This window comes from Bos indicus, chromosome 9, assembly GCF_029378745.1.
Source record: "Bos indicus isolate NIAB-ARS_2022 breed Sahiwal x Tharparkar chromosome 9, NIAB-ARS_B.indTharparkar_mat_pri_1.0, whole genome shotgun sequence".
NCBI classification, from domain to species: domain Eukaryota; kingdom Metazoa; phylum Chordata; class Mammalia; order Artiodactyla; family Bovidae; genus Bos; species Bos indicus.
The window spans coordinates 23,376,352-23,402,952 of NC_091768.1; the positions used below are offsets into that span (position 1 = coordinate 23,376,352).

A 26,601-nucleotide genomic window follows, 5' to 3' on the forward strand; every position below is an offset into this window, starting at 1 on the left:
AGACTCTGCTATGAAAAACACTGGTTGGATTTGTATTAAGTCTTCTCCACCCTGCTCAGTTGTATCACCAGTGGTGACTACCAGGACTGCAAAATGACATCGTGGGGAGGTAACATCGATGGAAAAGACATCACAGGAGTTGGTAATAAATAAGCTTTAATTTTCTAGCAGCCTTCATGAATTTTTCCTTGCATATGTTATAAAGTTAATGACTGAATCATATACTTGAGCTCCAGTATTTTACATTAGTGTGACTAATATTACAGGTGAATTTAGTTTTATCTTAAAAAATGAAACTTAACAAATATAAGGCTTACCTATTTCTAAAGAATGATTCTGGTAGTGTTTAAGAAAAATAATCAGACCTAGAAACAATCCAGTAAGGTACACTGTAAACATTATTATGAACCTGTCACAACAGTGGCAGTAATATTATTCTGTAGGAACTTTTTTAAAAAAGTTTTTTTAAAAAGTTCTGGTTTCTAAAGAATATAAAAATTGTCCTCAGAAACCTCGTTGAGGTCTTTCTCCAATTCCTCCAGCCAGCTGAAATACTGCCAAGCTCACTTCATATGCAAGGCTGTCTGTGTTTTCCTGCAAGTGACATAAAAGGATATTAGATGAAAAAGACATAGCAGCTACCAGGTTACTTGCAACTCCTGGGGAGGAAGCTTTCCAATTTTGTTTCACTAACAAATAATTCAAATGAGAACAACTTTTTTTCATCTTTCAGTAACAAATTACAATAGATAAGTGGAAAACAAGTCACATTCTTCTAAATCAGGTAAGTTCCTAGCTAACTTTATTTTATAATCTGATTTATCATGTTAAAACTCTGAATAAATTCAGTAAGAAAAGACATAATAATACATCTCCAGTCAGTAATAGTGTGAAGAGTTACTGACTCTTTAGGCAGTAAGTTGTTAGTGGCAAGAAAGCCACAATTGACCAAAAGAGGAAGTAACAGTTGAGGCCCCAGTTATCCTTTCCTCATGCACCAGGGATATATTTATTTACTACATTCTATAATGGCCTGAATTTCTGCAAAAAAGCTATCAGCTACTATATAAATTGAAAAGATCTTTTATTGAGGCTCTGGTCACCCCCCTGTAACTTAGCCTTGCTGTGTGCGTCTCTTTTCTTGATAGGGTCAGAGACTTAAGTGTTTATCTGAGGCAGTCATTTAAAGGAAAATTTTTGAAAACCAAATTGAAAGCCTAGACACAAGGACAAATTTCAGGCAGCATGGGTGCAGTATCAGTGAGTTTAGAAATGAACCTCAAAGTAAGTCATTTTCATGAAGCAATAGGATGTTTTTAAATGAAGGAAAAAAGTATATTCCACTTTAGGATGCATAAGCTTAATTACTGTGTGTCAAACTAAGTATGTATTGGTACACTAAGTAGTATTCTTAGAGCAGTTAGAAATACGACCCTTTTGGAAATATAGAATACATTACAAGAAGAATATCTGGGGGAGTTTTAGTCAACTTTGTAACTACTACTGAAGAAAAAAGGCTCCATAAATCTTGAACATTAGAGATTCCAATACCATTAAAATAGTTTTCTTTCCTGCTACCCTCCTCCACCTCTTTAGATTCTCACTGCACATTCCTCCTTCCTGTCTCAGCTTACCTGCGAGTCTGCTTCTGCGTAGACTCTGACTATGTCTTCTGTACCAGAGGGCCGGACAAAAGCGCGAGAAAGCCTGTACTTCTTCACCAGGTCATTGATGGCCTCCTGGAGTCCCGGAGGTTTAACTACTTGTCTTTCAGCATCTGTGGTGCTAATGACTTGCCTGTCTGCAACCTAGGCACAAGCATTTCATGTTTTTTTCTATATCATACTCCCTTTCAGAAGCTTAACCCATTCAACGTAATTCCCACTAAAAGATTATGGCTATTTCATGTCAACAGGAACAGACCTATATTTCAGCTGATTGTACCACAAAGTACAGTACTGAGATAGATCACCACAGACTGTCTTATAGTCACTACTGAAATAATGGCCAGTACTATATGGCTTAGTCATTGATCAAATAATCTTAGGTATTTTTTAAAAAGGGGATCATAAAAATCTCCTTAAAAAAAAAAAAAACTGAACAATCAGCAGTCATTTCTGTGAACTCTGGATTCAATATCTGTCTCTCAAAAATGTCTGTTGGTAAATGTGTAATCTGGTATATATCCATATAGAAAACAATCAGCAGTTTATCTAAAATGCCTTTAAAAATTCTGGCCCTTGCAGCCCAGATTCTACTTCTCAGCATCTAGCCTCCGGAAGTACTATGTGAACCAAGAATAATGCAGAGGAAGGAGACATCTACACTTGAACCAACAAGCTACCCAGGGCTTGCTTCAAAATAATATTGGGGATGTGGAAGATACTAGTTGAAGCTAGTGTAAAGGGGGTTCATTATTTTGTTCTCTCCTCACATCTTTAAAATTTAAATAATAAAATCTTTTAAACTGATACATATTTATAATAAAGTTGGAAACCAAATACTTCTAAATAACAGTAGAATGGTTAAGAGAGATTCTGTAGTTTTTAAAGATGTGAGAAAATGCAATCTTTTCTACACAATACATACGTGTAGAATGAACTTATTTTAGTTAATTTTTAGAAAGGGAGTGATCTGGCTCACACCTTAACTTTGAGCTGTCTGTTTGGAAGGTCTGTATAGAGAGCGTCCCACTGCTGCACGGTCAGGCCCTTCAGAGCCAAGATGGCCTCAATCACCAGCATGTCAGAAATAGCATCACCAATTGTCTGCAAAATGCGAGAACACAAGCATGGCGTTGATACGAATGTCTTCTGTCAGAAAACCATGTCCTGGCTGCCTCCTCCCCCCATGCTGCATGACTGACTGGGGTGGATAAATGAACTACGCGAGGGACAGACCTGTATGGAAGGCAACAGTAAAAGGACTATAGAGAATACTAATACCAGCCTGCCTTTAATCTCCTTGCTCATAGGTAAAGTGAGGTTAGGCTGGATAACTCTGAAGGTTCCAACATTAACATTCTGAATCAACATTTTATTTATTACTAGATCCCTTCTGAGATATTATGCCATGATGGTGGAAGGCCTCACGCATGGTAAAGTGGAGCTTTTGGTGGTAAAACACACCTAAAGTTGGATACTCTGCCATACTCTGCCACTGAGTAACTCTTTAAGTCTGTTTCTTCATTTATAAAACGGGAGTTATGCCGACGACGCTTCCTGTTATGCAAGGATTACACACTGAGGTATATGAACTGCCCAATATGTGCAAGACTCTCATATATAAGTTCTACCGCTTTCCACTGACCTATGCTTTGCTCTTCCACTGCCAGAGTCTCCACTCCAGTCCCAATCATCTGACCCACAGATGTGCTTCATCAGAGACTTTTTTCTGAATTCCCTTGACAAGGTTGGTTTCAAAACATATATGTGTGTGTGTGTGTATATATTTAGCCTCACAGATATACTTCATAGCTGAATCTGTTGACCTCAGCTGTAAACTAATCATTACTTGAAAATCTGAAGCACATGAATGTTCTGTCACTGCACTTCCGTATAAATCTACACAGCTGCAAGGAAGCTGCCACAACTTTTCCACTTCAGTGTCTGATGCAGTACATGACCCTGTCTACCTTCTGACTGTGTAAGTAACCAAGAGTCCTGGAGGAGGGCATGGCAAGCCACTCCAGTACTCTTTGCCTGGAGAATCCCCATGGACAGGAGCCTGACGGGCTACAGTCCACGAGGTCACAAAGAGTCAGAGACAACCAAGCGACAAAGCACAGCACAACCAAGAGTCCACCATCCCCCCACAGTTCTCACCTGGTTAAACAAGTCAATTATATTTTCAAGCATCTTGGCAGCTTTCCTTTTCTCATCTTCTGATTCTTTTGCTAGTTGTTTTATCTTTGTTTCAGCAGCTTTACTAAACAGTACCTACAATAAAAGCATACCAAAAAAATCACCAAACACTAACCATGCCCCAGTCGTAAGTACCATCATCCCAACTAAACTACTTTTGAAACTCTCAGTGAATCTGGAGAAACCAAGGGGATAAAAATGGCAGCTGTAGAATATATGAAATTAAGATCAAATCAGAACTCAGAATGTATTATAGGATTATAAAATTGGTTACCAAAATGTGAAGATTACCAAGAAAATAATCACCCTGGCAAAGGTGAATGAATGCACATGGTGGGTGTATGATGTTACTGTCAGCCAGCTAAACCAGTTCTGGGCAACCAGCTTCCTTAAGCCTGACCTGTATCCATTCTACTTTGAAGAATCTAATTCATTGCCATTAGTACAGTTTTCTTAATTTTTAACGACATAAGCTAAGCAAAAGTAGAAAAGAGGTTCGTCATACATATTACACTATGGCAAACAGTGCCATGGATATTTAATATAATATACATCATGCTGCTCAGGATTCCCGCCACTTTGAGTTGCTTGCCCACACATGACTTGAGTGCCTTCAGAGGCCCAGTACCGAAAAGGAGCAGCACAGCGCATTCGGCCACTCCATGAAACGAAGTTTGTTGGTAACTTAAGCTGCACTGGTCACTTGTTTTCTGGAACCATGGCCACTCCCCTTCATTTACACTCTTCACTAGAGATCTGAGCAGATGCAACAAACCTTATGGCCTGTGAAAACTAAAATATTTACTAGTTCAAAAGCATTTACCAACCCTGCATAAGATCACTGAAGTTATATTTCAATTACATTTTCTAGTAACTTACTATTTTTCCTCTTATAGTCATGGCCTATTCAAGCTAATTTTGAATTAATGAGAATTATCTGACCTAGATAACATTTTCTGTTAACCATCTCAAATCCATTTATGAAACGAGGCTAGATATTAAAAAACATAATAAAGAAAATTTCTGAACCTTATGAACATACTACAGACTTATTAATATATGTTAAAATGGTGAGTATCAGGATATGCAAATCATATCTCAAACTTTGATTCTTCCTCTGCTAAGAGTCATAAAAAATTTTATATGCCTATTGCAAATTACTTTAAACTCAGTTCTAGTTGCTTATAAGTTAGTCCTCAACCTAACACTTTTGAAGAAAATTTTTAAATGATGTATAAATTGCCAGTTGCAGGGGAATTAAGACCTACTTATTTTCAAAGAAAATATATATATTATAGGAACAAATTAGTATTCTCTCTTCACATTCAAAGGAAGATCATTACAATCTAAAAGAGAGCCACGGTTTCACAGAACATAAAATATCAGCTAAATCATTTCTATCACCATCCCAATCATTTCAACAAAGTGGAATATTACCTATTACTAACTAGGTACAGAATTCCATCTTTAAAAAAAAAAAAAGTGCACGCTAAAGGCAGATCATCATTTATGAGAACTTACTGTGCCGTGCCCATTTGCTTCAAAATAAACACCAATGTCAAACTCTTGAGCTTTGTGGTGCAAATGTTTAACACCAGTTTTAGTACAGTAGACAGGTACCTGAAACACACATATTTATAAAACAGCAGCAGTTAATCAGCAGATATTTACTGTGTACTTCCAGCCTCGATGGTGTGGTCACTCACCTTGAGCCAGACATCCTGGAGTGGGAAGTCAAGTTGGCCTTAGGAAATATAGGAACAGAGCTAGTGGAGGTAATGGAATTCCAGCTGAGCCATTTAAAATCCTAAAAGATGATACTGTTAAGGTGCTGCACTCAATATACCAGCAAATTTAGAAAATTCTGTGTAGATCACAATCAACTGCAGAAAATTCTTAAAAAGATGGGAATATCAGACCACGTTACCTGCCTCCTGAGAAACCTGTATGCAGGTCAAGAAAAAACAGTGAACCAGATATGGAACAACAGACTGGTTCAAAATTAGGAAAGGAGTACATCAAGGCTGTATATTGTCCCTCTGCTTATATAATTTATATGCAGAGTATGTATCCAGCGAAATGCCGGGCTGGAAGAATCACAAGCTGGAATCAAGACTGCCGGGAGAAGTATCAACAACCTCAGATACACAGATGATACCATTCTAATGGCAGAAAGCAGAGAGAAACTAAAGAGCCTCTTGATGAGGGTGAAAGAGGAGTGAAAAGCTGGCTTAAAACTCAACATTCAAAAAAGATCATGGGAGAGAACAAGATGGCAGAGGAGTAGGTGGACGTAGAGTACATCTCTCCACGGGTACATCAGGACTACACCTTCAGACACGGAAGTGCACGCAGAACACCAGCTGAGAGCAGACAGGAGTACCTGACCAGTGGAAAAGAATATACAGAACCACGCAAAACTCAGTAGGACGAAGGAACTAGGGGGAAAAACAGGAGTGTTAGTAAGACTGGACCTGCCCTCGGCAGGTGGGGGAACTGAAGCAGGGGTCTGATCCTCACAGTGGGGCAGCTGTCTGAGTCAGAGGAGAAACATTAAGGCTGAGAGTGAAATAGCTGATCTGTCACAGCCTAAATGGAATGAGAATCAGACAGTCCTTGCCAAAGCCATACATACCCCAGACAGGGACCCAGGTCCCCTGGAAGGCACAATGGCTGGCAGCTGGAGTTTAGGGATTGTGGAGCAATCTCAGGGCAAGCGCTGCTGTGGACTGCGGAGAGATGGATCGAGGGGATGTGAGGGAGGAGACTGTGGTGGGAAATGCCTGTGGAGGAAAGCCAGGCAGCCATGGAAGCAAGGCGATACTGCTGAGGCACGCGTGGGGGCCCTCTCTCCCCTGACATGTCAGCATCAGCAGCTGAGCAATAGAGAGGCTGGCCCGTCAAATGCCTGATGCACTGAACTACAGAGTAGGACCCCAGCCAGGGGGGCCACCCTCTATGTGCCTGACTTGCCCAACAACAGAGAAGGACCCCAGGCAAGAGAGCCCTCTAAGTGCCTGAACGGGCAGAGCTACGGAGAAAGACTGGCCAAAGAGGCCTTCTGATAGCCAGCTACAAAAGGCTTGAAAAAAGACTGAGGGCCGTAACTCCTGCAGTGGAGGCAGTCCATGTCCCTGCACATTTTACACCACCAGGGTTCCTGCCAGCCAAGCAGTTGCACCACCTTCACACTCAACTCACACTGGGACAGTGCAACAGGCAAAATAAATCTTTTGTGTCTTGCGTGCAGGGTCGCTTCAGTTGTGCCCAATCCTTTGCGACCCTGTAGACTGTGGTATGCCAAGCTTCTCTATCAGGGAGGGGGGTTCTCCAGGCAATATTGGAGCATATTGGCCAATACTGGTTGCCATACCCTTCTAGGGCACTGTATTTCCTGCTGCCCTAGCTGCCAACTCTCCTGAGTACCTGGTGCTGCCAGAACCCCTGTGACCCAAGCAGCTGTACCACCTCCACACACACCTGGCCCTCATGGGGCAAACCCAAGTCCTCCAGGACAGCCTCAGAAGCAAATCCCAGTGGACGACCCAAACATGCAGAGGTGGAAATAAAACCACAACTGAAACCCAGGGGCAGTGTGTCTAAGGAAGAAGACCCTAAACCTTCCCACCAGCTGTACAAGCTGCTGATTAAATCCAAACGATCAACTAGGCATACTCCGTGTCCATGGAATATATAAAAGGACACTGAGAGCTCCCACGTAAGAAAAAGCACTAGTTCTGAGGGCTGTGGACACTGGAGGCAAGAACACAGAGGAGTAGGACCAGATTAGAATCTGAGCTGCCCCACAGAAGCTCCAGAGGTCAGCATAGTGTTGGAGGGCATCCTAGGGAGGTGAGGTGGGCTGTGACTCCCAGCAAAGGAAAGGACAGCAGTGACTCAAGAAAAACATTTAGTATTCTTATGCTTTGACTTGTTCTGTAGTTTCTTTTGGATTTTGTCTTTCCTTCCCCGCCACCCCCCGCCTCTGTTGTCCATTTTATTGGCATGATGAAATCTAATTAAGCTTTTGAGCTTTTTTTTTTTCCCCTCACATTTTTTATTGTTGTTATAAACCTCTGCCTATACCCTGAGGGAACCAAAATTGCAAAGGACACATGTATCCCATTGTTCATTGCAGCACTGTTTACAATAGTTAGAACATGGAAGCAACCTAGATGTCCATCAACGGATGAATGGATAAAGTAGTCGTGGTACATACACACGATGGAATATTATCCAGCCATAAAAAGGAACACCTTTGAGTCACTTCTAATGAGGTGGGTGAACCTAGAACCTATTATACAAAGTGAAGTAAGTCAGAAAGAGAAAGATAAATATTGTATTCTAATGCATACATATGGAATCTAGAAAAATGGTCCTGAAGAATTTGTTTACAGGACAGCAATGGAGAAACAGACATAGAGAATAGACTTACGGGCACGGGGAGAGGGGAGGAGAGGGTGAGACGTATGGAAAGAGTAACATGGAAACTTATATTACCATATGTAAAGTAGATAGCCAACGAGAATTTGCTGTATGGCTCAGGAAACTCAAACAGGGGCTCTGTATCAACCTAGCAGGGTGGGATGGGGAGAGAGATGGGAGGGAGGTTCCAAAGGAGGGGATATATGTATACCTATGGCTGATTCAGGGTGGAGGTTTGACAGAAAACAGCAAAAATCTGTAAAGCAATTATCCTTCAATAAAAAGTCTGGGGAAAAAAAAAAATCATGGCATGCAATTTTATCACTTCATGACAAACAGATGGGGGAAAAATGGAAACACTGACAGATTTTCCTTTCTTGGGCTCCAAAATCACTGCAGACGGTGACTGTAGCCATGAAATTAAAAGATATTCTCTCCTTAGAAGAAAAGCTATGAAAAACCTAGACAGCATATTCCAAAGCAGAGACATCACTTTGCTGAGAAAAAGTCTGTGTAGTCAAAGCTATGGTTCTTCCAGTAGTTACATACAGATGTGAGAGTTGGACCATAAAGAAGGCTGAGCACCAAAGAACTGATGCTTTCGAACTGTGGTGCTAGAGAAGACTCTTGAGAGTCCCATGGACAGCAAGGAGATCCAACCAGTCAATCTTAAAGGAAATCAACTCTGAATATTCACTGAAGGGACTGATGCGGAAACTGAAGGTCCAGCACTTTGGCCCCTTGATGAGAAGAGTTGGCTGACTGGAAAAGACCCTGATGCTGGGAAAGACTGAGGGCAGGAGAGAAGGGGGCGACAGAGGATGAAATAGTTGGATGTTATCACCACGTCAATGGACATGAGTTTAAGCAAACTCTGGGAGATGGTGAAGGACAGGGAAGCCTGGTGAGCTACAGTCCACAGGGTCGCAAAGAGTCAGACATGGCTTAGGAACTGAACCACCACCACCTACCATCGTAGGGAACAAAGCTCCTAGACTAAGGGAACTTAGTCTAGTGAGATTAAGCAATGAAAATACAAAGCCTAAGTGTCCCTGTGGGGGAGCGACTGCACAGCAGGAGTACACACTCCAGGGTAAAGCAGCGTGAGAGAGCTGAGGGGCCCCTTATAATGAAAGATTCCAACTGGGGGAGTGACCTGATCTGATTGTTTCAGAAAGCTGTTTAGCTACAGTGTGGAGAATGGCTTAAAATCAGGGTCTTCCAGCTTTTACTATAAAGAGATAACTAATATTTCAGGCTTTGTAGGCCACGTGGTCTCCATCACTACTGCCTGATTCTGTCTCTGTAGTGAGAAAGCAGTCACAAGACCATATGAAAACAAAAGCATGGCTGTATTCCCATGAAACTAGAAACAGCCGGCAGGTTCAATGTGGCCCAGAGCCCACTGTTTGCTAAGCTCTGGCTTAGGTTAGGTGGTTTCTATGGCTACTCCTAGTAAGAAATCAGTGACTGGAGTACTAACAGTGGGCAGCAAGTCTTGGATGGATCTGCAAGAGAATGGTTAAGGAAAGACAGCAGCAAAACTGCAAAAGAGCAAGCTCAGACGGGCCTGGCATTTTATTGGGTTTAGGAGACCTCATGAATGGCTAGGGCTAAAAATATTAAATCTACAAGAGAATGTGTTGAGAAGGAAGTTACCAATGTTCAGTTTCCTCAACAGGGCATCTTACTATAAAAGCCATTTTTGAGACACAAATTAAGAAAATACAGAATAACCCAAACACCAAGAATCTCTGTGAAAGGCAGGCAAGTGGGCCCCAGATGGAGTCCCTTGATATATATATATATATAATATATTTAAGGCATATATTTACCGTAACCATATATTTAAGTCAGGACACCAGCTAGTCACCTGCAGACATGTTTCATGTGGCCTAACCATTTCTTTTAAATGCTGAATCAGCTGCTGCCAAGACTTCAAAGGTAAGAAATTCACACCAAAATTCAGATTTTTGGCTTCTCCTGAAGACTCTGACCAAAGGTGACAGCAGCTGGCCTGGCCACACCTCCAAGTCTGTGCCCAGCTGCTGGACTCATTCACTTCTATCCAGATCCGAAAGGAACCTGACTGCCATTCCTGCTTTAAAAAGAATGGCATGGCCACAAAAACTAGTGAAATGCAGGAATCTGACAAGGAATAACACTGACGTTGGAAAATATCACACTAGCCAGGGAGAGAAAGAATTACTTTCTGCAGACCCAATTTGGGTCCTGCAGCCTCTGATTCTTAAAGCAGGTGGGATGTACAAGGGAGAGTCACCTGGTGGATGCTGGGGAAATGATTAGAAACAAAATCTCCTACCAACCCACAAAACATCTCCACAGAAGAGTAAGACAAGTTCTGTTACTGAATAAGCAATAAGCCAGACTGTGATGCACATCACAGGCAATCCTCTAGGACAGCGGCCCCCAACCTTTTCGGTACCAGGGGCCAGTTTTGTGGAAGACGATTTCTCCACAGACCTGGGGGCCGGAAATGGTTTCGGGATGATTCAAGTGCATTACACTTATTGTGCATTTTCTATTACTGACATCACAGCCACTCCATCTCAGATCGCGGCACTAGATCCTGAAGATTAGGGACCCCTGGAAAGAGACTGCAAAGACAGAAAGCAATCCCACCCTTTTACTCACCTCAAGATATCTCGTGACCAAGAGCTCTCCTCAACCACATGAGAGTCAGGCTCTTTGGGGCCTGAACAGGTCCTGTCCTCAGCCATGTCTCCAAGGACCCAGTTTTACAAAGAATCTTTCGCTCAATCACTTTAGCTGGAATCCCCTACCCTCCATATCAGCCCAAAGTCCCTACCCCGTACCATCTGACCACCCAGGCCTGCCATCAACAGAAGTCCTGTTAGGCTGGTTTAGCCAGAACCCTCCCTGAGGTTCCTCTTGGCAATTTTCCATTCACCAACCCGCTCCCTGCCCCCATATCCTATTCCTTGGCTATAAAATCTCCACTTTTCCTTGTTGTATCAGGAGTTGAGCCCAGTCTCTCCCCCTACAAAACCCCATGGCAGTCTATCTACCAAACAGGTCTACCTCTCAGGAAGACTGCAATACCTTTTGTCATGCGTGTGCGTGCATATTAATCACTCAGTTGTGTCCAACTGTTTGCGATCCTGTGGACTGTAGCCCACCAGGTTCCTCTGTCCATGGAATTTTCTGGGCAAGAATACCAGAATGGGTTGCCATTTCTTTCTCCAGGGGATCTTTCCATCCCAGGAATCGAACCTGGGTTTGCTGCATTGCAGGCAGATTCTTTTACCATCTGAGCTACGAGGGTCTGTCCGAAAGCTGTGGCCACTGGGCTTGGCTAATTGCCCTTCTTCAAAGGAATGATACAATTTCTCACATCTCTCTGTCAAACAGATGGGTGCCCAACTCTAAGTGGTAAGGTGGTCAAACTCTCAGGAGGCTAAGTGTTGGGATGCTACCTTCCTTGATGTTTATGTTTCAAAGAGGTACTCTAGGCCCTTATAGAAAAACCTTAACTAAAACTGGCCTATTTTGCCTTTCAAAAGACTGACATTACAAAAGGACAGAGAAAACATAAGTTTGCTAAAAGAAACACTCTAGGAAAAGGGAGGAAGGAAAGTCTCTTTTTCTGCATTAGGGACAATTTAATTTTTTCTTTAATTTTGTTTGATTTCTAGTTACCTTTAAGTTCAGTTTCTCTAGTGGTTCAGACAGTAAAGAATCTGCCTGCAATGCAGGAGACCTGGGTTCAATCCCTGGGTCAGGAAGATGCCCTGCAGAAGGGAATGGCAACTCACTCCAGTATTCTTGCGTGAAGAATCCTATGGACACAGGAGCCTGGCAGGCTACTGCCCATGGAGTTGCAGAGAGTCAGACACGACTGAGCGACTAACACTTTGACTTTCTACCCTTAGGTAAACAACAGCTCAGTTCCATGCATTTCAATCTATTCATTTTTATGAGGGTATTATTTTCCTCACAGAAATACCTCACTTTAGGTAATGATGAAGAAGCTACCAAAAACTGGAAAGTGTTCAATACCTTCATAACTTCTTCCAGGTACCGTGTTGAACTTCCATTGGCATATGCAGTTTGTACAACACCGAGACTCAAACCATCTCCAATCTAGACAAAAACAAGGACAATTACCTTGCCATCAAAGGCAAAGACCCTACAAAAGCAAACCTATAAACAGAGTTCTAAAGGATGAAAAACATATTGGCCAGTTGGGCCATCACTTAGTTTTATGCAATAAACAACTCACGGAAAATTTACATGTATGCCAGGAAAAAACCTAAGTACTTTTTTGAGTATTATTTAAAGCAATTCTGCAAGGAATTCTTTTTAATCACCGGATTTTCCTTTATATTACTCCACAGATTACATTAGGATTCATTCTTAGTGCTGTATATTCTGCAGGTTTGGACAAATGTATAAGAACACGTTTCCATGCTTATAGTATGTAGAATATTTTGAGCCCTAAAACATCCTCTGTGCTCCATCTATTTATCCTTCAGCATTCATTTCTCCCCACCCCCTTGAAACCACTGATCTTCTGTCACCATAGTTTTTGTGTTTTCGTTTTTTTTTGCACAATATCCTATAGTTGGACCCATAGTGATATACACAGCCCTTTCAGTTTGACTTATTTCCCTTAGAAATATGCATTCACATTTCCTCCATGTCTTTCCATGGTTTGATAGCCTTTTTTTTTTTTTTTTTTTACCGTTGAATAATACTCCTTTGTCTGGATGAACCAAAGTTTATTCACCTATGAAGGACATCTCGGTTGCTAAAGAATCCTTTTTAGAGAAACCTGTCATTTCTTGATCTCTTCAGTTTTTAATAAAAATACACACTGAATTCTTAAAGTATACCTTTTCCATATTATGATAATTATCATTACATTTTATACTTAAAGGTAATCTGAGATTTCCAAATGAGCATAATATAATAAACCTCACGTCACTAAGGTTATCATAATCATAGTAAATAAATCCCTCAGAGGAGACTTTTTATATAAACTCAAGGCTCTGGGAAATGATGTTCGTGAACCTCTCGTTAAAATATCAGTTACCGACTTCCCTGGTGGTCCAGCCGTTAAGACTTCACGATTCCACTGCAGAGGGTGTGGGTTCAATCCCTGGTTGGGGAGCTAAGATACCACATGCCCCACAGTTAGGCCAAAAAAGAAAAAAGGCAGCTATGAAGAAACCAGAACTTTGTAAAGCTCCAAATCATGAAGCTCTCTGCCAAAAGAGAAAAGACTACTCCCTCTGGGTTCCAAAACCAGAGCCCTAACACTGAAATGACAGGAATGACCATTTCTTTTTGTATTTTCTGGCCACAGACGTGAGGAACTCCCCACGAATCATGCCTCTGAGACATTCAAGCAACTGCCTGATACGGAACAATTTCCTCAGTGAGTCTTATTTGAAAGGGTGGTCAGCCCCAACACCGTACCTCCAACAGGAGCTCTTTGAGGAAACTGCTAATGAGGGTGGCTATCTTGTCTCCGTCTATGAGATGAAACTGACCGTCTGCATCATGGTAGTAGTAAACGATCCTGTCTGCATCTCCATCGAAGGAGCAGCATCTTTCATTGGCCCTCATTTCAATTCCTAGCACACAGAATAAATCAAAACACATTTCAGTCTAAGAAAGGGGGATAAAATTTAATGTAAGTTAAAAGTTTTAGGTTTTTCTCTCACACTAGTTACAGAGGGAAATTTTTTTTTTCCATTAAGTATTGATTATAAGTGACCCTCTGTGTTATACAGAAGCATGCCCACTATGACTTTTCAAGAGGTGTTTAAAATTATCCTTCCAGGACTTCAGCAATATTAAACACCTACAGATAAAGAACCATTTCTATCCTTAGTGACCAAGCAGAGGGTATAATCAAATATAAGTAACTGGAGTATTTTGTCAATGAGGAAAATCCTGATCATTCCTCCTGTCTGAGGCTCTACATAAGCATATTTTGTTTTTGAACATGAATGGAGACAACTGTTTCAAAATCAAGGGAAGAGAATTCATTTAAATGGAAATAAAACATAAACACCCTTCCAAATAAAACCAGTATCTTAACCTTTAAATAGTAAACAGGTTTACTAGTATTTTTACACAGTAAATTCTTTCACAGCTAAGTGAAAAAAGAGCACTTAAAATCTATCTAAGCTGAAACCCTATATGATACTAAAATAAAATTCCTTTCTACAAGCCAGTGGTTTGGCAACACAGATTCCCACATAGTGCTTTGAAAGCTATAGGTATTAAACTGAATTCAATTTCCCTTGTACTACATACAATGCCGATCCTTATATACAAAATAATCAGCAGCAGATACGGTATATACTTTAATCCTGAAAAAAAGTGATTTTCATTTGTTTATATCAGTAACAAGAAACACTGGTATTTCAGAGCAAAATATTACAACCAGTGAGTTAATGTCTTGTGTAACTTGCATAGTTTACTGAACCTGAGCAACGGTCACATCAGATTTTAGATAACATGACTGTTCCTTTACCACAACAGACGGACAGCAGCAGATGGACAAACCACCCGAGACCTACAAAATCTGACCCCCTGGGGTAGAGCCCAGGAAATCTACGTGCTCACCAGCCTTCCAGGTGATTCTTATGTCTGCTAAAGCTTAAGAATCACTGCTCTAAAATCCCACGTCCTGATTTTGCTTTTTCCACCAGATTTCCCACCCCCTGTGGAGAGTCACAAGACTCTCAGGGCCGAGAGCAGCCGTGTTCTGCGTGTCACTGCATGGCAACGGCAAGCGGACGAGGCCCAGATGTCTAAGAGCAGCGGGGCCAGGACAGCTGCACAACTCTCTCTTTGCCACCTCCGTTTGAGTGACTGGTTTCAGACAGAGCTCTAAAAACACATTTTTTGCATACCCTGTGGAGGTTTCTGATGACTTTTCACAAAGTCGGCCCCACATAAATGATTGAGTTTCCCTTTGGTCCCATCGTTGAACAGCTGAACTGACAGCCCCGGGGAGAAGTAGTGTTTCATTTCTGCCAGCTTCAGGGCCCCTATGCCGTTTGCACAGTCAACCTTAAGTGTTCTGTGGTCATCTCCACGGCAGAAGGCCTGAAAAGGAAAAGAAATGGAAGAACAATTTCAAGATACCAAAGTGAAGCATAAACCACAGGTATGCATATGTAAACAGCTTCCATTATTTCAGTTAATATGTCTATTTTAAGCCAGGAAACAGAAGGGTACACATGTTCATATGAAAACTGTAAAACACCCAAGTAAGATTTTAAAACACCATTTTTTGGTCACAGAAATTGGAAAAGTTTTACAGACCAAATAAATTACAGAAATGAAGCTTTATTATAATTTAGCAGGGTCCCTTATTAGTCTGTATTCCATAGCAGTCACTCAAATGTGGGCACGAGTATACAGATGAATGAGCAGCAATAATATCTGTCATTCTCTTCATAGTGTATGCCACCACCGGGCAAGTGGGTTTTTTCCTGGCAATCTCCTCTCCTACCCACCCTCAGCCCAAAATATAAGTTCTATGAGAGCAAGGACTTGGTTTTGGTCAACAATTCCTGACAATAACATATGCTCAATATTGGCTGATCAAGTGAATTATACCCCTCAAATCTTTGTTCAGGTTTAGGAAGCTAATACACCTTGAAGACAGATTTTCTTAACAGTAGATGCTTCCAGTATGACGCCAACAGCACCTACAGTAACTCTAAGAGCAAATTCATCTGCATGAACACTTATGAAAACTGCAAGTTCGTCACGCTTCTCCCCCAGTGAGCTCAAAATGAGACAGGCTGGCACTTGAGACCCTTTGCTGCAGCGCTTGCACCTGACAAAGTCTCCTCCAGCAACAAAATACAAAGAGAAGAGGGACTGAAAATAACTGCATGCATGCAGTTGGGGCAAATTATGGACAACAAGATACGAAAACCATCCAAAAAGACTCAACTGCTACTTTTGAAGAGCTGGGAGCAAAAGCAGGCACTGTGCATGCCCCTGCAGGCAATACCAGCTAAGGGGTGGACAAACCACCTAAGCCCTCCTCTCGCCAGAACCCTGGACATACCTCTTCCCTCCAGTGTAAGGAACCACCTTGGCCTCCCCTCAGCAAGCAAGTGAATCTATGGGTTTTGCTCCCTTCTGCTGCAGCACAGGCCCCAACAAAGCCCTGCCTGAATTTGTCTGGCCTCTTACCAATTTCTACTGATTAAGGAGGCCAAGAACCCTGGTTGGTAACAAGAACATACTATGTGCCTTGCCAAATAAATGCCAACACAGAGTTAGCTGGGTACAAGGGCCAGACCTTGCAGAGCCCTGGAAAGAAAAAGGAGACAGGCCAAATTTGGGGGGAAAAAAGTGACAAATGTTTAAATAAACTGTTCAACTGATGTTCTTTTAGGCAACTGCTCAAACCCTAACCACACTGGAGAGATTCTGACCTGTTTGGTAAGTTCCACAAAGGCCGAGGACAGTTTCTGATAGTAACCCTCGACGGTTGCCTTTCCATACTGGCCGTTGCTGTTTCGACAGAAGACCATGTAGTGCAGCTGGGGCGTCGTCAGCAAGCCATAATCTGTCACAGAAACGCAAAAAGCCATTTCACATAGTTCTTAACAAAGTTGGAAGACTCATACTGTGTCAATTTCAGGGTCATAAATCCTCTTTAAAAAAAGACATCTCAGAAAATACAAGAAACGCTAAGTTTTAAACCACCCAGAAATATGCATAAACATCCACTGAAGTCATTAAAACTACAGGTCATGCTGTGATACTGTGATTTATACTAAGAATCATTCATTTGATCTGTCTCCATTTCTGGCAGAGCATCCACAGAAAGGCATCTTTTGTTATGCTAATGAGGTAACTTTCAGAAGGCCCTTAGAAACTTTAGGGGTGGCAGCTGGTTGCCTGGGAACCAACCACAGGATTAAAGAACTGAAACTTATAGTCCTCCCTGCCCTCCTCCAACCTCCTCCCAAGCTCCAGGGAGGGAAGAAAGGAGGGACAAGAGATTGAGTTCAAACACCAAAGATCTAAGCAGCCATGCCCATGTAAGGAGGCCTCCATAAAAACCCTGAAGGATGGGGTTCCAGGATGGGGAGCCAGTGGAGACTGGGGTGCCCAGGGAGCACTGACGCTCCACGCCCCTCCCCACATAAATCTCTACCATCTGGCCATTCCTGGGTTACACTCCTTATAATAAACTGGTACTCTAGGAAGTAAAATGCTTCCCTGAGTTCTATGTGCCTATCTGAACAAATTAATCGGCCCAAGGAAAGGGTGGTCAGGAGCCCAGGTGGCAGCATCTGAAGGCGGGGAGGGGCAAGGTTTGAGGCACTGAGCCCTGCACGCGTAAGATGTGGCTGCCAGGTGGATGGAGTCAGAATGAACTGTTTGGTGGTGGAAGAGGCACACGCTGGACACATACTCAGTTCTAAAAGAAATATGAACTACTAATGACAGCTGAACCAGTCATTTGGTACAGATCGCTGGCAATGTACAAAAGTAATAACTGAGTTCTATTTTCATAACATTATAAACTATGTAATTCAGATGAACCTTCCTTTTAAAAACAACCGAAAATGAAAGATAAAAGACTTTTATCTCTTTTCAAAAAGAACTGCAGTACCAATTAGGCCAGAGTTAAGTGAGAATTCCAGGATGCAAGATAAGAGAAGCCCGTTTTGCTCTGAGGGCACTTCTCTAAACTAGGAGTTGAGCAATGGTTCTCTGTGTAGAAGGTCCATGCTGATCTAAGACATGCAACCCAGCAGAACAGGCTTTCAAGTGCCTGAAGCCCCAAAGGCCTGTTCTTCAAACCAGAATTCACATTACACACCCCAAGGTTCACTGCAGCACTATTTACAATATTTACAACAGCCAAGACACGAAGCAAACTAGATGTCCACTGACAGAGGAATGCCTAAAGAAGATGCAGTACATATTACAATGGGTTATTACTCAGCCGTAAAGAAGGCTGAATGATGCTGTTTACAGCAACATGGATGGCCCTAGAGATTATCATACTAGGAGTAAGCCAAAGACAAGTATCATATGATGTCACTCATATGTGGAATCTAATTTTCAAAAAGTGAAACAAATGAACTTATTTACAAAACAGAAATAGACTCTCTGACTTCAAAAACAATCTTATTGTACCAAAGGGGAAACATGGAGGGGAGGGATAAATTAAGAGGTTGGGATTAACATATACACACTACTATATACAAATGGTAGCTCAGACGGTAAAGCGTCTGCCTAGAATGCGGGAGACACAGGTTTGATCCCTGGAGGAGGAAACGGCAGCCCACTCCAGAATTCTTGCTTGGAAGACCCAAAGGACAGAGGAGCCTGGCGGCCTACAGTCTATGGGGTTGCAAAAGAGTTGGACACAACTTGGCAACTAAACAACAATTCTTCAGGGCAAGACAGAGTCAGAAGTGAGTAAGCCCCCAGGGCCTACTCCCCAGAAAGCTGACTTGGCACCAAACAGGGCAGAGGGGAAAGTCTATTCCTGAAGAGCTGTCATCACAAGTACAGGCCTCCAGGGACCCCCAGCTCAGAGGCACATAACCACAGGGATCCAGAAGAATGCTGTCATCAAAGAACCTTATCACCCGCCAGCCGGGTAGTACCCCGAGCAGATGCAAACACTAAACCCTGCCAGGGCGATACACCTTCATGGTAAACCTCAAAAATGTCCCACAGATAATTCTCCCAGAAAACAAACAGCTTATAGTCAAAAATAGCTAAACACACAAGAAAGGGACTACGAGTAAGAAGCAAGAGAAACAGCAAAAGTGGACCAGGATCCAATAAATACAGTGTGACAAAACTTGTCAATGGTCTTCAAAGCCAAGCACAAGAGTCTGGGCAGAAGGCAAATGATCACTTTGGGTTCTTGAGCACTGCAGCTGTGAAACAGATATTTGGCTCTGGTATAAGGATTAGATGGGAGAAGGTGGAAGAGCTTTAAGAAAAAAAGTGGGTAAAAGCTCAGACCAGCTCAGCGGCAGTGCATAAGGAGAGACAAACAAAAGTCCAGAGACACACACTGAAGGCTGAAACAAGTGGATTTTGTGACCAGAATCAAAATTACAAAATAAACATTTACTAAATGACAGTGACTCAATAAAAACATCACCATCCATTCAACAGATCAACCCAGAAACCTAGCAGCCATTCTTCACACCTCTAACCTCACCATGAATCACAGAAATCCTTTAAATTCATTACTAATTTCACCTTTTCCCATTTTTCTCACTAGCAAGTCTTGCATGAATTTACTACATAGTTTCCTAGCTGGTTTCTCTTCCTTTCTGATGACCGACTCCCTCCTCTAAACCACAGCCAGAGGGACTGGCTTAAAGTGAAAATGTGATCCCATTCGCTGGCATAAACTCCTTCAGTGGACTCCCACTATACTGAAAGTAAAACCCCAATTCTCCTCACGACCTGTAAGGCTTAGAACGACCCGGCCCCAACTCACCTCCCTAACCTTATCTTCTAGTAGCTTCTCCCAGTCTCCCTGAGCTTGCAGCCACATCAACCACCTTTGATTTCCTGAAATACACTAAGTGGAAGAGAGCAATGAACAAAAGATGTTTGTTTGTTTTTAAATCATTCTCAAATTTTCCTAGGTTCAAACACTAGAAGAGTGATGGTTCTAGAGTTAGAATGACAGAGCTGGAAAGGTCAACCATTCATTCTGTGGATGGCAGAAAGAACACGATTTGGGACAGGGGGAACCTCGGGGAGTGGGCAGCCACCTACGTGGAAACATGACTCAGACCAGTGCTTTAAAATCCACCTGCTGGACATCCCTGGTGGTGGGTGGTTGGGAGCCCACCTGCCAACGCAGGGGATGGTCAAGGAGGAGTCCACATGCCACGGGGCAACTGAGCCCGAGAGCCGCGACTACCGAAGCCTGAGGGCCTTGAGCCTATGCTCAGCAACAGGAGAAGGCGCCGCAGTGAGAAGCCCGCATGTCGCAGCTAGAGAGCAGCCCCCGCTCGCTGCAACTAGAGAAAGCCCGCACGCAGCAACGAAGACCCGGTGTAGCTGAAAAGAATTTCTTTTTTAAATTATTTAAAAAAAAAAAAAAAACCCTGACAACAGGTCATGGAATCTACTTAGTGAGACCCGGTCAGCATTTCTCCATTATTTTAATGAAACAGATGAACACATGTCATGGAGGATGGTAAGTACTGTTCTCTGAAAATTCTGTTTCAGTTATTCACACAAGCACATTAGACCCATGTCATGATCCAAAATGGGTTTCTTACTATAGGCTGAGCTATGCCATGAAACAGACTCCTGGAGGGTTCTACGTAGCAGGTAGTCAAAACTGTCCAATGAACTAATGAATGAATGAATAAAACAATATTTGCAGCTGGAGCTATGGCAGCAAGGATGCTCATTCAGAAATGAGGCAGAATGAAAGCAAGAAGTGAGCAAAGCCCATATTAGGAGAGACAGAAGAGGATCCTGCAAACAGGACAACATGGAGTAACAAAGTCAAGGAAGTAGGGGAAAAAAAGGGAGAGTTCACAGCGTGGATAGCTGCCAAGAGATCAACTGAAATACAAAAATTAAAATGTAAGTTCTGAGAGTTATTCTTAGGTCACAGATCCCTTTGAGTATCTGACAAAAGCTACAAGTCCTCTCTCTAGACAAGCACTTGTGCAGGTACAGGGTCCGGCAGCTTAACCAAACAGTCCCTGGGGAGGCCCAGGCCCCAGGTGAATTTCTGCTTCCTAGCAGATGAGTGTTGGGACAGACATTTCCCTGGAGGGGCAAGGACGGGGATTCACTGCCAACAGGCTACTTATAATCAGAAGAGCAAATAGAGAAGCAAACCAGGCAAGTCTGGAAGAGGCCGGGTTAACTGGGAATTGAGGGAACACACAGGAGGTTGAGAGGATCAAGAGAAGATACTTTTAAATGAGAGAGATCTGACACTAGGAAAATTCACCTCCAAGCCTAGTGGAATCACTGCATTCACAAGATGCACAACCAGTGTGAGAAGAGGATTCCAGCCTGTTTCGTTGCATTTAATTCTTCACTTGGTAAAATAGGAAAGATCATCTGTCAAAACTTAAAAATCATGATTACAAGTCTGTCAAAGGTATTTTTCATCATTATTTGTCACACTGACTCCAAACGTGATCAGTTATTAGAGAATACCTGCCTGATAGTAATAAGAACTCCCCAGAATGAGTTTTTCAAGTAACTTCAAGGGTTTTTGTATCAGTATGTTCAGCCTCACTAAAGGAAGTTGTTTAAGATCAGCACTGCCTACAGATAATCTCCTACTGGTAAAATATAACACGAATGACCAGAAAAAAAATGTTTTTAACTTTTAACTTAAAATGCTAGTAGCTTATATCTATAAGTTCACTTTAATTTTATTTTCAAACTTTTCTAAATTATGTATTCACTTTGAGATTTTTTTTAAAGATTAATTTACAAATCAGAACAAGTACATACCATAGAATTGACCTCCTAAAACTGTCACGCCATCTATTACAGACTGTGAAAGTCTCTCACTGCTAGGCCTAGGAAAGAAAAGGAAGAAAATATTACATCTAATCCAAGACCAACTGAGCTGCAAGTTCTAAAAGCAAACGCAGAAATTCTGGGTTACAAATTTCAGAATAATAAGTCCACTGTATTCAAACTAAATGAAACCTGCAGAGCCCAAAAACTATGAAAAGAAATATATGGGTAAAGTGTAAGCATTTTCCAGTAGCCTTTCTCAATATGCTTCTTGGAAAGAGCTTTGCCTTTTAAATGAATTTAGGAAATAGATATAAACTTTAACACTAATCTAACTGTAACACTAATTACTCCTACACTCGAGCACTTTTTCAAGTTTGACGGTAAAACCACATTTACTGCTTGAAAACAGTAATGGTAAATACACACAGAGCGTGCGTAAGCCAAGGCTAGGTGTTAAACCACCAAGAATACAGAATCTAGTTTTCATGTTAAAAAGTCAGAGTAAGTTATTTTTCTATCTGAAAATAAAGATCAATATACATACCTGCTTTACAGAACAAGATTTTCTATATCATTTAAACTAGTAAACAGGTGAGAGGAAAACACATGTGGATGGATTTACCGTGAGATGGTATCTGCTTCAGAACATAAAGCCAAATCGACAATCCGTGGTAACACGTTAAGGGTAAAACACTTAATGGGTAAGGGCAAAATGGTAAGGCATTGGAGACTGAGTAGAAATTTACTTTAGAACAAATCTCTGGCTAGAATCAGATCTTATGCTAAAGAGAATGCTTCTGTTTCAAAGTACACTTTTAATCTAACATTTTAAAGTAACACTTCTCTGTGAAAGAAGGCAAGAGCTGCTAAATGTGACAAACATGTAGAAATAATATAGATGGTTAACACTTTCCAATGAACTCTAGCAGAGGAAAATGATGTGTGAGCCAACAATAACACAGGGTATAATCTCTAAACATAGTTAAATAATAATCACATGTTCTTACTCTACAGGGGAAAGGCGCAAACCTACAGAAATAAAGGGATGGGAGACATTTGGCAAGTGCCTGTCTTGTGCCAGGAAACAGGTGTATTGCCTATATTACCCTATGCAATCCTCAGGAAGTCCTGCATGAGGCAGGCTCACCATCAACACTACAGGTGAGCAAAGGTAGGCTCCAAAAGGTTAAGTGACTTGCTCAACTCGTGCAGTAAGCTTGAGAGTTGGGGCTCGGACACCAAGCCCAAGCTGTAGCAGTGACTTCACTCCTACGTCCTAATGAAAAGACCAGGAGGAACCTCTCAGGGTGGTTCCACTCCACTTGACTCTTTCCATTTGTCTCGGGTGCTAAAACTGATACAACCATTTATGTGGCATTCAAAAATCAGCTTTCCCCATGGCTCTGATGTGCACCTGGTATCTCTACCGATCACCACGAAGGCATCTTGGTGCAGATCCACGGCTGCCTTCTCACTGATGTCCACCAGCACTCTCGGCAAATGTTGTTCCTCAGCGTTTGCCAAGCAGGTAGCATGCTCCTCCCAGGATGCTGCCAACATTTCACCCAAAGGATCCACCAATTTTACACCATTGTCTTCCTAAAAAAAAATAAAAATAAAAAGTAATAAGTCATCTGTGCAGTCATGAGGGTGAGGAAGCAAACCCAAGCTGTTTCTCCCCAAACAAAAGACAGTGACGGCTGGGCAGTTTCACTGGTGACCATGACTGAAGGCCAGGTGCTGGACCAGGTATTGTACATACCTCACCTCAGTGAATCCTCACGACACATGTCATCAATCTAACTAATCCTCCTATGGTTACTCCAATCTCTGAGAAAACCGAGATTCAGAGCAAGTAATCTGCTTATGTTCATACGGCTAGGAAGTGTCAGTGCTGATGTTAAAACATCATCTATCCGACTCTTACACCCAACAGCTGCTGTGCCCCCCTAGCCTTTTAAAAGGCTGTCACCTGTGCATTCACCATCAATTAACTGATGAGGCACAACTGCAGCAGAACCAGGGTCCCTGGAGATCCTTCTCCCTGTGGCTGCACTCAAAAGAACACACTGGAAGGCCAGAGCTCAAAATTGTTTTAAGAAGTGCTTCTGGAATTAACAATAAACGTGGGGTTCTGCCTACAAATCATTAAGCAAGTGTGGTGATTTAGACATTTAAACAGTTAACACATTTATAACAATCCACATTTAGAAGCTGAATAAGCAACATCCTCTTGTTTTTCGGTGGGGGCGGGGGTGAGAGGAAGAGGTTAGGATCCCTCACTAACCTGCTGATTTAGCTACAAAGGCAAAAGTCTTGTGTCCTAGCAACAGAACAGAAGCATATTATTTAAACAATGTTTTAGTGAGTTATAGGCCAGTACAGAATAAGATAGTTAAGGTGCATCAGAGGAATACTTTAAAAAAACTCGATTGTCATAAACCCTAGACTCATCGGGCCTGATCAATCAAGTCCAATGTTCACTTCTGGATCCCTGAAGTCACATGTCCAGCTGTTCACTCAGAACAGGAGACTATTCCCTAGCTATAGAAGACCTGTCTGAAAATTTTCAAAGTGTGCTAAGTCTTTTCAAAAACTTGTCATCTCCCCTCCCCCAGCTTGCCTCCAATCTCTTCAAGTCTCTGCCACATTAACAGAGGCAACACTTTTTATTACTGATGCTGTCTCAATACAACTAAGTTATAAGGCCATTGTGTTATTTCTCAACATGGACACAATCCAAAAAATGACTGTCTCATTTCACTCTCTCCACAACTGTTAGAGTTGTGAGCTAAATGACCACTTGTTAAGAAAAGTGCTTGTTCAAAAACAAAGGCATAGAACAAGGAAAAAGCGAAGTACTAGAATCAGAATTTGAATTGGGGTCAAAGTGCTCAGAAACTAAGGTTTGGTCTTGGAAATAAAAGCTTGTCTTACTGGAGCACTAAATGCATTACCTCAGGATTGTGTGACGCTGTTACCATGACTCCTATGGTAGATTTTGTCTGCTTTGACCTCAGGACAGCTAATAATCCCATTCGAAACATGACATGATCAAGGTGTTCTGCTTTCGTTCGAAATCCAGCAGTCCCATATTGAAGAACGAGCCCGTCAGGCTTGGCATGTAACACTGACTGCTTTGTAACAGCATCTAAATCCATGTCTGCAAAATCAAGGAATATTTTTCAGGTATAATAAGAAATCTTCCAAGGACCATTTGCTTCAAAACCTGTTATCCCAAACTAATATATCTGCCTCCTTCTAATCCTCCCCAAAGAAGCCTATGTTTGAGAGGGAAGAACAGTAGAAAGATTCATGGGTTAGCATTACCTGTTTTGTCCACTTCAGGACAGAAATCAGGTTGTCCCCAGCAATTCCTGGACACAAGGCAAACTTTTAAACAGTCCACTCCCAAGTAAAATGAAGATTCCACAGCACAACAAAAGATGCTGAATAATCAAAGCACTCTTGAGAAGAACAGGCACCACACTCCCTGATTTCAAAGTACACTACAGAGCTACAGTAATCAAAACAGTATGGCCTTGGTATAAAAAAGACAGATCAATGGAACAGAACAAGAGCACCTAGAAATAAATCCACACATATGACCATTTACGATTCACAAAATCCTACATGATCAGGGATCATCTCATTTTATAAATGGGAAAACTTAATTCTGGGTCTAGCTTACCCAACCTAAATTTTACATGGGGAGCTGCTGATGGACTGAGGCCTAAAGTCACATTCTCAGGTGGATCTAAGCTGCATATGCAAAATATATGGGAAATCTGTGAAGTTCTGCTATTCCTCCCAGGCTACAGAGACTGATTCCCAAAGGAAAAGCAAAGGGGAAAAGCCTCCTCTCCAAGACTGCCCAGACCTCCACATACACCATGGGGTGGATTTTTGTATTTTCATAAGGGAGGATCCTGATGCCCTTCTAAATTAAGCTCTGAAACAAGCAACATCTTCCTTTTACGTTTAATTTTAAAGTCAAAGGTCAGCCTGTAGCCCACTAGGCTTCCTTGTTTTCTTTATTGTCCTTCATTACTTCAATGAACAGTTAAATGTTTTTGTTCAGCTGGAAAAAACTGGCATTTAGGAAGCTAATTTAGTTTGACCCAGAGTGATCAAATCTATTTTTCAAGCATGAAGACATTTCATTAAAAACTGACCAGTTGGCAATATACCATAATTATTCATAAGGGCGTAAATCTGTTTCGTCCACAAGTCTTTAAAAAAAAAAAAAAGTCAAGATAAAATGCTTCCGTCATTTCAAGAGTTTTATGTTCTAAAACTACTTTTGATGAGTATGCAAAGGCTTTTTATCGAAAGTATTGTCAAGTCCAAACTGTCACCACTCAAAAAAGCTAAGAACGATCCCCTTCCCTCTATTCAACCTTCAGCACCTGGTTAGTTCCCCTTCCTCCTCGCCCCCGAATCTGCCCACGCTTCCTGGCACCCAGCCTTGAGGCCCGCACTGAGGTGATGGACTAGACCCCTTTCCCCAGCTCGACCCTCGGGCCCAAGCCTCCAGCCCGCTCCCCAGCCCGAGGACGAGTAGGCGTGTCCCTCGCGGCCCGCAGTTCAGTCCGCCAGCCGGCCCACTAGCCTCTCGGGTGGCCAAACGCCCGCCCACCTCAACGTCCCGTTCTCGCCGCCAAGCCTCGGGGCCCCGCTCACCTCCGCTAAGACACTCCCCTCACCCCCACCGCGCCGACCACCTTCCTCGCCGCAGCGCCGGGAACAGACTGCGGCGCTGAGAATCCGAAGACGTGGCTCTGCGTGGCTTCCG

At 42.3% G+C, this 26,601-nt stretch overlaps 1 protein-coding gene across 1 annotated transcript; it reads right to left on the minus strand.

Moving 5' to 3' along the window:
* Positions 1-139: 139 nt before the first annotated feature.
* On the minus strand, positions 140-26,601 carry PGM3 (phosphoglucomutase 3). Its single transcript, XM_019967093.2, has 13 exons — positions 26,490-26,601; positions 24,764-24,969; positions 23,221-23,405; positions 21,795-21,862; positions 16,745-16,878; positions 15,200-15,395; positions 13,752-13,909; positions 12,330-12,413; positions 5,385-5,483; positions 3,825-3,938; positions 2,646-2,768; positions 1,635-1,808; positions 140-594 (listed from the first exon to the last, which is right to left on the minus strand). The coding sequence occupies exons 2-13, from the start codon at positions 24,965-24,967 to the stop codon at positions 505-507; spliced, it is 1,629 nt and encodes a 542-aa protein (XP_019822652.2). The 5' UTR covers positions 24,968-24,969; positions 26,490-26,601; the 3' UTR covers positions 140-504.

What these genes read in the sequence shown, in the direction of transcription:
- PGM3 (XM_019967093.2), bottom strand. Translation starts at nt 24,967, where the DNA reads ATGGATTTAGATGCTGTTACAAAGCAGTCAGTGTTACATGCCAAGCCT. An exon ending in TTTAGGAGGTCAATTCTATG is followed by an intron (nt 16,879 to 21,794) that starts GTATGTACTTGT and finishes TTTCTGTGACAG; the next exon opens with ATTATGGCTTGCTGACGACG. An exon ending in TCAAAGAGCTCCTGTTGGAG is followed by an intron (nt 12,414 to 13,751) that starts GTACGGTGTTGG and finishes GTTTTTGTCTAG; the next exon opens with ATTGGAGATGGTTTGAGTCT.